The 15016-nt window shown below is 40.9% G+C and overlaps 1 protein-coding gene across 2 annotated transcripts in view; it reads right to left on the reverse strand.

The window, feature by feature from the left end:
* Positions 1–15016, reverse strand: part of Myo1d (myosin ID) — a 307146-nt gene that overhangs the window by 155952 nt on the left and 136178 nt on the right. For both annotated transcript variants that reach the window (XM_059271334.1, XM_059271332.1), the window contains one exon: positions 11933–12140. In XM_059271334.1, the coding sequence (XP_059127317.1) occupies positions 11933–12140 (208 nt within the window). The remainder of the gene's footprint in view (positions 1–11932; positions 12141–15016) is intronic.

Consider the following 15016-nt stretch of genomic DNA (forward strand, 5'->3'; position numbering starts at 1 on the left):
AAGGAACTCAAGAAGTTAGACATCAAAATACCCAACAGTCCAATTAAAAAGTGGGCTATAAAGCTAAACAGAGAATTCTCAACAGAAGAAGCTCAAATGGCTGAAAGACATTTAAGGAATTGCTCAACATCCTTAGTTATCAGGGAGATACAAATCAAAACGACTCTGAGATACCATCTTACACCCGTTAGAATGGCTAAGATCAAAAACACTGAAGACAGCCTATGTTGGAGAGGATGTGGAGCAAGGGGAACACTCCTCCACTGTTGGTAGGAATGCAAACTTGTACAGCCACTTTGGAAATCAATATGGCACTTTCTTAGAAAATTGGGAATCAACGACCCAGCTATACCACTCCTGGGCATATACCCAAGAAATGCTCAATCATACCACAAGGACACATGCTCAACTATGTTCATAGCAGCATTATTTGTAATAGCCAGAACCTGGAAACAACCTAGATGCCCTTCAACTGAAGAATGGATAAATAAAATGTGGTACATATACACAATGGAGTACTACCCAGAAGAGAAAAACAATGACATCATGAGATTTGCAGGCAAATGGATGGAACTAGAAAAAAATCATCCTGAGTGAGGTAACCCAGACTCAGAAAGACAAACATGGTATGTACTCACTCATAAGTAGATACCAGATACAAAGCAAAGGATAACCAGACTGCAACTCACAACTCCAGGGAGGCTACCTAGTAAAGAGGACCCTAAAAAAGACACAGGGATCGCCCAATGGCAGAGAAATGGATGAGATCTACATTAGCAAACTGGGGGTGGGGTGGGGGTAATGGAGGGCAAAGGTCGGGGGAAAGAGAGCTTAGGGGAGCGAGAGGTCACAGCTGGATCAGGGGCAGAGTGGGAGAACAGGGAGGGAGATACCATGATGAATGAAGACTCCAGGGGAATAGGAAGAAGCAGAGTGGTAGAGAGGTCCCCAGAAATCCACAAAGATACTTCCACTGTAGACTACTGGCAATGGTTGAGAGAGTTCCTGAGCTGACCTGCTCTGGTGATCGGATGGCCGAATACCCTAGCTCTCATAATAGAACTCTCATCCAGTGTCTGATGGAAGCAGATGCAGAGATCCACGGCCGAGCCCCAGGTAGAGCTCCAGGAGTCCAATCGGTGAGAGAGAGAGAGAGGAGGGATTGTATGAGCAAGAGATATTGAGACCATGATTGGAAAAAGCACAGGGACAAATAACCAAACCAGCAGAAACACATGAACTATGAACCAATGGCTGAGGAGCCCCCATGGAACTGGACCAGGCCCTCTGGATAAGTGAGACAGTTGATTAGCTTGAACTTTTTGGGAGGCCCCCAGGCAGTGGAGCCGGGACCTGTCCTTGGTGCATGGGCTGGCTTTTTGGAGCCTGGGGCCTATGCTGGGACACTTTGCTCAGCCTTGGGGTAGGGAGGAGGGGACTGGACCTGCCTCAACTTAGTCTACCAGGCTGAGCTGACTCCCCAGGGGAGACATTGCTTTGGAGGAGGTGGGAAAGGGGAGTGGATTGGGGAGGAGGGCTGGGGGGTGGGAGGAGGGAGGATGGGGGAATCCATGGCTGATATGTGAAATTAAGTTAATTATAAAATAAAAGTATTATAAAAAACCCAAAAAGGAACAAGTTTTAATATTTTTGTACAAGACCTTGTATCTACATTTGTCCTAGGAAGTTTATTTTACCCATGAACCTTAGCGTCAGTTAATTCACTTTAGTATTACTGATCCAGCTCTAATAAACTCCCCCTGTAAAAGTTGTCAGTCCACTACAGATTAACATCTGTCCTTACTATAAGTGTATTTTTTTTTTAAAGACTATTCCTTTTTAGAAAGGTCACTGTGGTGGTTTGAATGAGAATGGCCCCTATAGGCTCACATATTTGAATATGCTGTACCCAGTTAGTGGAACTGTTTGGGAAGAACTATGGCCTGGCCATAGGAAATGCGCCACTGGGCTTTGAGGTTTAAAAGTCCACATCATACTCAGACCCCCCCTCCCCCACCTCTGCCTCATGCCTATGGATCAGGAGATAAGTTCTCAGGTACTGCTCCAGCACTATGCCTGCTTGCCTGCTGCCTTACTCCCTCTCCACCCCACGATAATCACGAACTCTAACTCTCTGGAATTGGGAGTCCTTAAATTAAATGCTTTCTTTTGTAAGTTGCCTTGGTCATGGTGTCTCTTCACAGCAACAGAAAAGTAACCGAGACAGTAAACAAAATAACAGATTTTCCTGGGTGTTATGATGCATGTCTGTAATTCCAGGACTCAGGAGGTGCAGGCAGGAGGATCAGCAGTTCAGAACAATCCTAGTGAGTGTGAGGCCAGTCTTGGCTATCCAACATCCCTATCTTAAACAAATGAACAATCCTCCCCCTCCCCCATAAAGCGACAGGCTTTATTACAGCATTTTTGTTCCTATATGTCATTATGTATACTTTGTTCTTACTCATCCCTCCCCTTTCTTACCTCCCTTGTCTCTTCCTTCTCCCAGATAACCTTCCCTTTGCTTTCATGTCACATGCACCCCCTGCCTTCCTTAAGATCTGTTCCTCCCTTCCCATGGTCCCTTTTCTACTATAGTAGTAGAAATACATTTTCAAATAAAACAGAGATCTAGAAAAGCTAAAATTCTGGCAAACTTTTGGCATCCCCCCCCCCAAGCCTTTTCTTCTTAGCTGAGGTAGGATCCTTTCCTGAACCCCTCTGGTAGTCACTACCCACTCTAGAGCATCACAATTTCTCTATCTTACTGGTCTGAGTGTTAACACATTTCTTTTGTGTTCAGCTTCTTGTGGGTGGAACCTGGTCTTGCTCATTTTCACATCCCCAATCAGAAATAATGAACAAATCCATGTTTGTTACTCATTAAAAAAACACTACAAAGATACAGTTAGAAGCTACCATCCGATCAAAGGTACACTGTATTTCTTTTAACGTTCAGGCAAGGTCGAGTCCATACTTGTGAGCACGTATTTTGTGAACGCAGCAGAGTGGACAGGCCACAGGGCTGGCTGCAGTCTAGTACACCTCCTCTGCTCTGTCAGCAGCCACATCTTTCCTATCCCACCCATGACTCACAGATCTCTTCTCCTGGAGAGCACATCAGAATACAGTACTCACTGACCACGTTTCATTACTGTTTGTGTCAAGAGCTGACGCATGCTCCCAACATCAGCACTTTCCTCCACTTGTATTAAAAGCATACCTCTGTCCACATGTTTTACAGTGAATGATTCAGACACTGTTGGCTGTCTGCTAAGGTTGTTTAACAAAGGAACTCTGCCAGCTTTATTGGCTTCCCCATCATCACCTCTGTGGCTGGTTTTACAAACGGTCCTCCAAGTGTGTGAGTCACACCTATTTTTCCTCACAGTGGGGAATCCTGGAAGATGCCACTATTGGGCAAGTGCAGTGTGTGCATGGGAGGCAGGTTACCGGGTTCAAGTTCCAGTGCCAGCATTCATTATCTGAGTGACTCCATCTAGTTACTTAACCACTCCATGGCTTTAGTTCCCTTAGTTACCAAATGAACTTGGTTACAAGATTCTCAAAAGATGTAGGTAGTATATAAAGTAACCGGAAGAGTATCCATTTTAGGTAGCTTTTTGGTTTGTTTCTTTAAGGGTAAAAGCATTTTTTTTTTTTTTTTGAGAAATAATGATTTTTTATTTTAGTCTGAGAATAACAAAGCATGTGGTTGGTTTCACATAGAAGGGAGAGGGCTTTGTTTAGAAGACTGTGAAATCCATATGGCTTCCTTCTTCACTTGACAAAACTTCACAGAAAACAATATCTGTGAGGAGGGGGCAAGTGGACTGTAGAACCAAAAAATCCTGGTTCGAAAAGGATTCTGTTCAGTCTGTCTTGTGGTTAGTTTATTCAGTTCTGTATACAAACCTTGGAGGCCACTTATAATTAACAGCGATGTTATTCTCTGTTTCTGAATTCACAATTTTCATTATAAGCTTATATGTTAATGAGCCACCTTAATTCTTCACAAGACTGTTCTTGTGATGGGGGCTTTATTATAACCTAACAAGAAGAATGCAAAACAACAAAAATGTAATGAATAAAAGCAAGAACATACAGATAAAGTTAAATTGTTAACCAAGACAAACCAACAAGGGCAGTCCCTGTGATACATGGGCCACCTTTGAAACATGGTGATAGGATGGCCAAACACCCTAATTGTCCTGCTAGAAACCTCATCCAATGACTGAGGGAACCGGATGCAGACATCCACGGCCAGGCCCCAGGTGGAGCTCCAGGAGTCCAATTGGCAAGAAAGAGGAGGGTTTGTATGAGCGAGAATTGTTGAGACCAAGATTGGAAAAAGCACAGGGACAAATAGCCAAACGAATGGAAACACATGAACTATGAACCAATAGCTAAGGAGCCCCCAACTGGATCAGGCCCTCTGGATAAGTGAGTCAGTTGATTTGGGAGGCCCCCAGGCAGTGGGACCGGGACCTGTCCTCGGTGTATGAGCTGGCTGTTTGGAACCTGGGGCTTATACAGGGACACTTGGCTCAGCCTGGGAGGAGGGGACTGGACCTGCCTGGACTGAATCTACCAGGTTGAACTCAATCCCCAGGGGAGTCTTTGGCCTGGAGGAGATGGGAATGGGGGGTGGGCTGGGGGGAAGTGGGGGGTAGAACAAGGGAATCCATGGCTGATATGTAAAATTAAATTAAATTATAAAATTAAAAAAAAAAGAAAAGCTATTCTGTAAAAACACTTACAATAAATACATTATGTCAAGTTTTTAAAATATACTTGAACAAAATTCCAAGCTGACAGCAGGACATGTGACAGCCTGCCAGGAACTCTGGCTACGGTATGTGGACTGTGCTTTGATGTACAGTAGTGTGCTCCGCTCTCCGCAAGCTTAGGCTGTTCCCGACCATCTGTAGAGACACAGGCTTCAGCCACCCGGAGATGGTGAGCAGACCAAGTATTAGATGATGATAACAATTATTAATTTTTTCTTTTCTTTTCTTTTCTTTTCTTTTCTTTTTTTTTTTTTTTGAGACAGGGTTTCTCTGTGTAGCTTTGTACCTTTCCTGGAACTCACTGTAGCCCAGGTGGGCCTCGAACTCACAGAGATCCGCCTGCCTCTGCCTCCTGAGTGCTGGGATTAAAGACGTGCACCACCACTGCCTGGCAACAATTATTAATTTAATATGATATGATAAATTCCAATAAATCCTTAATGTGATCTTGAGCAATAGAAGTAAAAAAAAATCACAAAAGTAGAAAGTAAAATAACATATACCTTAAACATGCATTGCCTGGAATTGATTTTAAAAATAAAAAATGATTACATTTTATTTACTTATTTTGTTGTATTTGCATGCATATGTGTGTGAATGCACATGCCATGGCACGTGAGTGGAGGTCAGGGGATAACCCATGGGAGTTATATCTCTTCTATCATGTAGACCCCTGGTTTGAAATCAGGTGGTCAAGGTCAATATCATGAGCTATTTCACCGGCCCCAAATTTTTTTGTGTATATGTTGGAGGTCGAATCTAGAGCCTTGTGCACACTAGGTAAGCACTAAGCTATATCCCTAGCTCTTGATTTTTTTTGACACAGGTCTTCTTATATAGCTCAGGTTTGCCTGAAACTTATTATGTAGTCTAGGTTTGCCTCAAACTTGTGATCATCCTGCCTCTGTCTTCCAAGTGCTGAGATTACAGCTCCCATGCTGAAATAATTATCTTTAAAAAAATAAAACAAAACAAATAAAAAACTACTAGGGATAAAAGGAATTCAACACACACACACACACACAGACACACACACACACAGACACACACACACACATACTTAAATGTGAGAGCAGCTAGTCATATATACAGGAAAAGCAAATCCCAGAACAAATTCCACAGTCCATCACTAACATATGTGAAAGAAATTGAGGAAAAATAATCTCACTTCTGCTCTTTATATTAAAAAGGATTTGACAAGATAGAATATACAATTAGTAAATTAAAAGTAAAAAAATGACAGAATAAGTAAAATTGAGACACATTTTATTATGGGGAAACATAATAAAATGCATCACTAAAGCTGACAAAGAAAAACATAGTAAGCATAAGAGGGAATAACTGCAGAATCTGCGTGACTTTCTAGGGAAAAACTTATTAAAATTGATTTTACAATAGATAGAAAATAAAAACAAATCATCATAAAGAACAAGAAAAAGCTAGCTGCCAAGATCCTATAATCCTAATATTCTGTGAAACTGAGTATCAAGTTGGCTTGGCCTACATACTAAAACCCTGTCTTAAGCAAAACAGAGCCACAAAAACAAACAAAAGAAAACACAAAGCCTCAGGAAAATTGTTGTTATGTTCACACAAATGCCCCTTCCAGATGACTTCCTAACAAAGTGAATCTGAACAGATTATCTTCAATGCCAATTAGCTTGTTTCCAAAGACTGAGCAAAAACAGTATTAGATCTAAAAGAAGACAACAAAAAATTAACAGCAAAATCATAAGCAATCATTGGGCATGGGTATACACTTTCTCCAGCACTAGGAAGACTGAAGCAGGATGACCATGAATTCAAGCCTGAGTTACATAGTCAGATCCTGCCTCAAAGACACCAACCAACCAACCAACCAACCAACCAACCAACCAACCAACCAGTCAACCAGCCAATCAGTCCAAGCACCACAAAAGCCCATCAGAGATGAGCACTGAGGATTAAGGGAAACGACCTGAAGGTCTCTGACAGGTATATGAGAATAGTTCAGTGTTTCAGAAAATAAAGATCCAAATTCACAATCACTCATAAAAGGAAAACAGAAGTGGACAATGGCAATATTCAAAATGCAATTGGTACAATGAAATTGTTTGAGGATTAAACAGAAATCTGTAGTTTAGTTTAAAAGTTATTTTGCATTCCAGGAAAAATGAATGGAGACCAACACTTAGAAACACCTTGGCAACTGTAAGGGAAGAGAAAATTTTTATGTCTGCATATGATGCAATCATTTACTCAGGAAAACTAGTCAACAAATATGAATTAAGAAATGTTTCACTCTGGATGCAGAAAAACCAACATAGCTAATATTATTCTCTGCGCCAACATTACTATGTAGAAAGTATAGTAAATCCATATCAGCAACAAAAATAGTAAAGTATCTATGAATTAATCATTAATCCCAAGTCCTCTTTTGGTCTTAAAGCCAATGAAGATGACTTAAATAAACATTTTGTACTCACAGTAAGATGATTTAATACTGCACAATTATTAATCATTTTAAGTGATTCTGTAAATTCAAAGCAATCCTAATAAAAATTACTGTTGTGTTTACTGACCCCATTACACACATTAAAATTCACATTGTGGAATAAAGATTTATATGTGATCCAATCCATTTTAGTAAAGAGAAGTACAGAAGGTGAGTTTGTCCTACTGCACACCAAGACAGGGTTTCTTTAATTTTCTTGCTGTGAACCCAAGAAACTTTCAGGTAACTCTTAGGTATATATGTAAAATAGGTTTACAAATCAAACATTTAATAATAATAAGCCATAAAGAAATTTATTTTCAAACAACTTTTTGGAATACATATAGTTTTATCATTTATTAAAGATGAAAGGAAATTTGTATACTAATGAAATGGACACAGGAGCCAAAGTTCATTTACCAATTTTTGTTACTGTTGTTTCTGGTTTTTTTTTTTTTGAGACAAGGTTTCTCTGTGTAGCTCTGGCTGTTCTGGAGCTTAAGAGTTTCCCCTGCCTCTGCCTCCTGAGTCCTGGGATTAAAGGCGGGATTAAAGGCGTGCACCACCACCTTTTTTTTTTTTTTTTTAAAGGAAACTCAAGTCAACCATTCAAACAGCATTTTTGTAAGATCAAATATTCTAACATAATACATTTAAGGATACACTAATTCGATACAAGCTGAAGAGTGAAAGTATGAAAAATATTGTTATTTGTAATTCAACTGTGTTTCCGTAGAGCAGCAAATGTGCATGCACTTTAACATTGCAATTCATAGCAGAGGGTGATTTCAAATCTGAGCTGAGATGTTTCAGGCAGCATTGGCTGGTGATGGCTTGTACAGGGAAAAGTGGGTGTGTCATGTGTTCTGAATCAAGGCTGCAGCAAAGTTCACAATGCAATATGGGTGAGCCCTGCCTCAAACACCTCACATTCATTATATATTTAATCCTGAATTAATTTTTGCTCACGGCATGTTCAGAAACCTTTTACTGTTATCCAAGTTTTTGTGCCCCCTACACTTAGTTACTTAATCATGTATGGGTTATAATCCACAACTTAAGAAGCTGGGTACTAAGACATATATCAGTAAAATCTGTGTGGCATTAATGCAAAAACAGACAAACAGAAAACCTGGAACAGAACAGAGCACCAGGGAAAACACTATTCACAACATGAGATAAAAGTAGCTCTAAAAATCAGAGGACAGGAAAGGAGGTGGTGTGAGACTGTAACAGGCCCCCAGACCTTAGCACAATGGATGCCATGTTAGAGGCACCACTCTGACCTTAAAACCAACACCTGCCAACCGAGGAACAAAGACATAATCCAATAAGGCCAATCCATTGTTCTGGGAAAGTTCCTAAATGTACTAACCTTGCCTGTTAGCTTCTGGATTTGTGTTTCTCACTAATTGAAGTGTGACAACCAGGATGTGGTTTTAGTTCATAAAAGACAAAGGGCTATAAGGCTCAGGGCTGCCTAACGTGGGCAAGTTCTCCATATAGCCACCAGCCAGCAATAAAGACTTTCTTTTCAGCTTTTAGAGTGTCCATGTGGTGGTCTCTGGTGGGCTTACCTCACAACAAGAAGACTGGCTAGACATATGAAAGAAAACCAAACTGATTCCTATATGAGGCCACTTAATAGATTCCAAAAGAATTAAAGACCTAAATGTAAGAGAGAAATACATCTAATTCTTGAGAGAAAAATATAAGATAATATTTTTTTGTGACCTAGAAACAAGGGAATTCTTCTCAAATGAAATTCAAAAGCCCACAGTATAAAGCAAAACTGAAGAATCTGATTGTGTCAAAACTGATTTTCAACAAAGCACATTATGGACACATTTCATTTGAATGTCTATAAAGTAGAAGGATATATTTATAATGTCTAAAGTGGATCTAAGGTAAGGTTAAGAATATTCAAGGAATTCTTACTCATTATCAAGAAGACACCAACTTGAAGAAAATGGGCAAAAGACATACAATAGACACTTCATAAAATGTATAATTATACATATATAAAGAGGTTTATTGGAATTAACCCACAATAGGGGGATAATCCTCCAAACAGACACCTCACCTAGCAAATAAAATCCTCAGTACCAGGAATATGTTAACTATTTTTGAGTTGACCATTGGGTCACATAGACTCCCTCAAGCTTTACAAGCTATTGCCAGTACTCCTAGCTACCCCCCAGAACTTAACCATAAGACCCTATTGCTGAAGACACTATACATACTTGAGTCACAGAACAAGGAGACATCAAGCTGGTATTAACTTGGAAGCTTCATCACTACAGGCTAGTGTTCACAGGTACTTGGAAGGTACTTGCATGATGCCAGAAGAGTAAGCATCAAGCTCACAAGCTTTGAACCCTGCAAGCTATAACTCCCGGCCTGACAAGACAGGCCCACTGGTGAAATAGTTATGAATGTTATGGGAGTAATCAACAACTTTCTGATTGGATCAAAGGCCCTCTCTATGAGATGGAACCCATATCTGGTACTATTAAAGGGACCAAGAACCTGTGGATAGATAGGCCATAGGCCTTGGGGAAAACCCAATACTATTATTTTGCTAAATAGACACAGTATTAAATTGATTCCTAAAATGACTTTTTGTTATACCCATAGGCAGAGTAACTCTCAGCCCTCCTTCATCAGAAAAACTCCTTGCAGTAGATGGAAATTAACATAGAGACTCTTAACTGAAAACAGAAAACAAAAGACTGTGGAATACGTAGCTCTAAATCAGATATTCATATCACACCACTCCCACCAGGCTCGGGGACTTTTTAAAATTTATTTATTTGTATTTTATGTATATTAATTGGTGTTTTGCCTGCATGTATGTCTGTGTGAGGGTGTCAGATTCCTTGGAATTGGAGCCATAGACAGCTGTGAGCTGCCATGTGGGTGCTGCAAATTGAACACGGATCCTCTGGGAGAGCAGCCAGTGCTCCCAAGCACTGAGCCATCTCTCCAGCCCAAGGCTCAGGGATTTTTGCAGAAGAGGTGGCCGAAAGACTGTGAGAGCCAAAGGTTGTTGATATCAAGGAAATAGTGCTTTCCAGATCCAACAGGGTAGATGTACATATGACCTTAGAATATGTGACAACATGGAGAAGACCTTTGTAAGCTCAAACCAAACAAACTTTCAGCACTGAGGGAGGAAGTAGATACATAATCCCACCATAGCTGAGGAGCCATTGGCATTTGATACCTACCAGGAGAAGGAGAGTCAGTTTCCTTCAGTGACGTGACCTAATAGACCACACACCAGTGTAGGCTAAGACTCTCTAGGTAGCACAAACTGGACTCCATGGGGGGGGGGTAAGTAATCTCAAAGTTCAAAGGCAAGGGTTGTGAGGGGTAGAAGGGTGGTAAGAAGAGAAGATGATGATGATGATGATGAATGATGTGTGTGTCTTTCTGTTTACTGAAAACACACTGTATGAAATTCTCAAAGAATAAAAATATTACAAAAGATACAAATAAGCAATTTACAGGAATCACCCCCAAACAATCAATCAATTACTGAAATGCTCAAGTTCAACAGTAATCAGGTAAATAAAACATAAAACAACAATGAAATGTCATTGTACTGATTAGTCTGATAAAATGTAGGGAGCAATACCATACTGGTGGGGGATACGGGCACACAGTCACCCTCACATAGATAACCAACAGGTAGTGGTTGTACAAGCTGGTAGTTGCTGTGAATAGGAACCTGACAGTACTTATACCAATTTTATATAGAGATACGCTATGACCCTGAGCTTCTTCACAGAAGAACGCAATTTAAAACACACACACACACACACACACACACACACACACACACACACACTCTCTTCCTTATTTTTTATTTTTGAGACAAGGACTTTTTCTGTGGCTCAGGCTGATCTAGAACTCACTATGTAGTCTAGGCTGGTTTCAAACTTGTGATCTTCTTGCCTCAGTTTCCTGAGTGCTAGGATTACAAGTATGAGCCATTATGTCTTGCTCACACATACAACATGTTTTGAATGGAAGCTATGATGAACAGGCATGGGGATAAAAGGAATGAACACATGCATGCAATGAGAAGGCAGCCTTGAACAGATCAATGGTGAGCACTACAAGCCCATGAGGTGTGGAGTCAGCACCCACATCTGAGGTAGTGGTGGTGGAAGGATTGCTTATGGGATGGTTGCAAACATATTGGGACAATTTTTGAAATGTAGGATTTTTCATATGCCCTAGGCATGAAACAGCTTTGGCCACCAAGCCAGGCATCAAGCCAGGACAAACAAAGCACTGCCATTCGCTCTGCCCCTGACTAAGAACACTACCACCATCACCAAAGGTCTCTGCCCACTGCCAGGGTGTGAAATAAAACAAGATTTTTAAAAAGTCCTTTAAGCATTTAAGCTGAGAGAAAAAAAATGTTGAATTACAAAGGTAGACCAATTAGATGCCTAGCTTTAAACCCCAGAAGACAAAATATCTTTTGAGTTTTGAAGTTGCATGGCCAAATACGTTCTGCATGTGTGAAGGGATAACATGTGAAAGTATGTGAAGACCCACAGACTATACCATCCACACACATTTCTTGAATTAAGAAAAACATCTAGCAAAGTTTTGAGTATGCAGAGACCTTCTTACATATAAAACCTGGAGTTACCTTTTGTAGGAAGAGGACAATCCTCACAAGCATCTGGGCACGGAGTTCTTCCAAGGTGAACAACGTACGGGGTGTTCGAATGAAAATTTTGGTCTTCCCATAAGCTACGTCATCCTGAAAGCCACATTGTTCTATGAGTTTCTTAACAGCTTCTTTGTCTGAAGGAAGGTCATGGTTAGGCCAAGTAAATTCAGAGATCATCTTGTACCTGGGTGAAGAAAGAACAGGGCACAAATCAAAGGAGGGAAAAACTGTATCGTCATCTTAACAGGAAAACTTCTCATCAAAACTTTAGCCAACTGTTGAGAAGCGAGTTTCTTCAGCCTAATGAGATGAAGAAGAGAATCTCTTCACTAAAACACTCATAATAATTCTTACTAAACTGGGAATGAAAGGGACTGCCTTAATCTTTGGAAGGCTACTTACCAAAAATTTAATAGCAATTATCATCTGCAAGTAGGTGACCTTGGAAGCACTCTCTTTACAGACACAAGACAAGGATGCTTCCAGTATGGGGACTCAGCGCTGCTCTGGAGGTCTAATTAGCCCAGTGAGGAAGAACAAAGCTGACAATGGTTATAAAGAATATGACTCTTCAAGGAAATCAAATGGATCTTTGGATAAACTCCCCCTTATTTTTTATTTTGAGACAAGGACTTTTTCTGTGGCTCAGGCTGATCTAGAACTCACTATGTAGTCTAGCTCGACAATTAGGGTGTTTGGCCATCCCATCACCAGAGTAGGTCAGTTCGGGCTGTCTCTTGACCATTGCCAGCAGTCTGTTGTGGGGGTATCTTTGTGGATTTCTGTGGGCCTCTCTAGCACTTTGCTTCTTCCTATTCTCACGTGGTCTTCATTTACCATGGTCTCCTATTCCTTGTTCTCCCTCTCTGTTGTTGATCCAGCTGGGATCTCCCGCTCCCCCAAGATCTCTTTCCCTCGACCCTCGCCCTTCACTACCCCCACTCATGTCCAGGCTGTTCATGTAGATCTCATTCCATTTCTCTGTCATTGGGCGATCCCCGTGTCTTTCTTGGGGTCCTGTTTTCGAGGTAGCCTCCCTGGTGATGTGAGTAGCAGTACAGTCATCCTTGTTCCACATCTAGTATCCTGCTATGAATGAGTACATGTTTGTCTTTCTGAGTCTGGTTTGTTTTCTTGAGAACAGCTATGAGACTGGGATGGGATGGAGTGAATTTATTTTGTAATTTTTTGATGGCATTGTTTTAAAATATACTCTGGAAATTGATCTGTCTGATGAATAGTTATCAAATATTTTCTTTCATTCTATAGGCTATGTCTTCTCTGTTGTTTCTTTTGCTTCATATAACCTTTTTAATTTTATGCCTTACCATTTGTCAATTTTTGCTTTTATTTCCTAAAGCTATTAGATTCATGTTTAGAAAGTCTGTGGTTGATATATTATGCACCCCAATAAACTTATCTGGGGGTCAGAGAACAGAACAGCCATTATATTAAACATAGAGGTTAGGCAGTGGTAGCACACGCCTTTAATCCTAGCATTCCAGAGGCAGAGATCCGCCTGGATCTCTGTGAGTTCAAGGCCACACTGGAAACAGCCAAGCATGGTGACACACACCTTTAATCCCAGAATTTGAGATCTCATGTCTGCTTGGGAAAGACACATGCCTTTAATCCCAGAAAGTGATGGCAGGAAGCAGAAAGGTATATAAGGTGTGAGGACCAGGAACTAGAGGCTTTTAAGCTTTTAGGCTTTTGAGCAGCAGCTCAGCTGAGATCCATTCAGATGAGGACACAGAGGCTTCTAGTCTGAGGATTCATGGAAACAGGATCGGCTGAGAAGTTGGCGAGGTGAGGTTAGCCGTGGCTTGTTCTGCTTCTCTGATCTTTCAGAATTCATCCCAATAGCTGGCATTGAGGTTTTTTTTTTTTTTTAATTAATAAGACCGTTTTAGAAATCTGTGTTACAAAAGTCATTGCCTATGATTATGTTGTAAGTATTTTTCCTTTTTTAATGTGTGTGCACACACCAGTGCATGTATATGTGGAAGTCAGAGGTTGAAGCTGGGTATCTTCCACTGTTGCTTTTTATGATTTTTTTTTTTTTTTTTTTTGGTTTTTCGAGACAGGGTTTCTCTGTGTAGCTTTGCGCCTTTCCTAGAACTCGCTTTGTAGACCAGACTGGCCTCGAACTCACAGAGATCCGCCTGGCTCTGCCTCCTGAGTGCTGGGATTAAAGGCGTGCGCCACCACCGCCCAGCTTTTTATGATATTTTTATTTTTAAAATCAAGGCTTCTTGAGGACTGGAGAGATGGCTTAGTGGTTAAGAGAACTGGCTGCTCTTTTAGAGGGTCCAAGTTCAACTTCCAGCACCCACACGGAGGCTCATAACCACCTGCAACTTCAGTTTTAGGCAATTCGATGCCCTTATCTGCCCTTCATGGGTAGCAGGCATGCAAGTGGTGCATAGATATACCAGTAGACAAAACATCCATATACATAAAGTAAAAAATTATCAAGGGTTGGAGAGATGGCCCAGCAGTTAAAAGTATGTACTGTTCTTCCAGAGAAGCAGAGTTCAACACCTAGCACCCATATGGTTGCTCACAACTATCTGTAACTCCAGTTCCAGGGGATCCGATGCCTCTGGCGTCCTCATGCACCTACACTTAGGTGCACAGATTCATACACAGAAATACACACACACACACACACACACACACACACACACACACACACACACACACAAAGAATAAAAATAAATCTAAAATTAAAAAATAATAATAAAATGAAGTTTGTAAACCTGATTTTATCCAGAATGGCTCTCCAGCAAACTCCCAGGACCCTTCCTGTCCAATCCTGTCTGGCAGCATTGGGATTACAGATGTGCACTGCCATAGTCAGCTCTATATTGGTGCTGGGGATCAAACTCTGTCTTCATTTGCCAGTGAGGCATTTCCTTAGCCTCAGATCTTGTAGTATGTTGCCTAATTTCAAATATTTGGCTCTGATATGAAGGCCTTTGATCCACTTTGCATTGATTTCGTCTAGGATGGGAGGCAGTTCCTGCAAGTGGATATCCAGTTTCCCTAGCATCATTT

This window comes from Peromyscus eremicus, chromosome 8a (genome assembly GCF_949786415.1).
Source record: "Peromyscus eremicus chromosome 8a, PerEre_H2_v1, whole genome shotgun sequence".
In the NCBI taxonomy this organism is placed as follows: Eukaryota; Metazoa; Chordata; class Mammalia; order Rodentia; family Cricetidae; genus Peromyscus; species Peromyscus eremicus.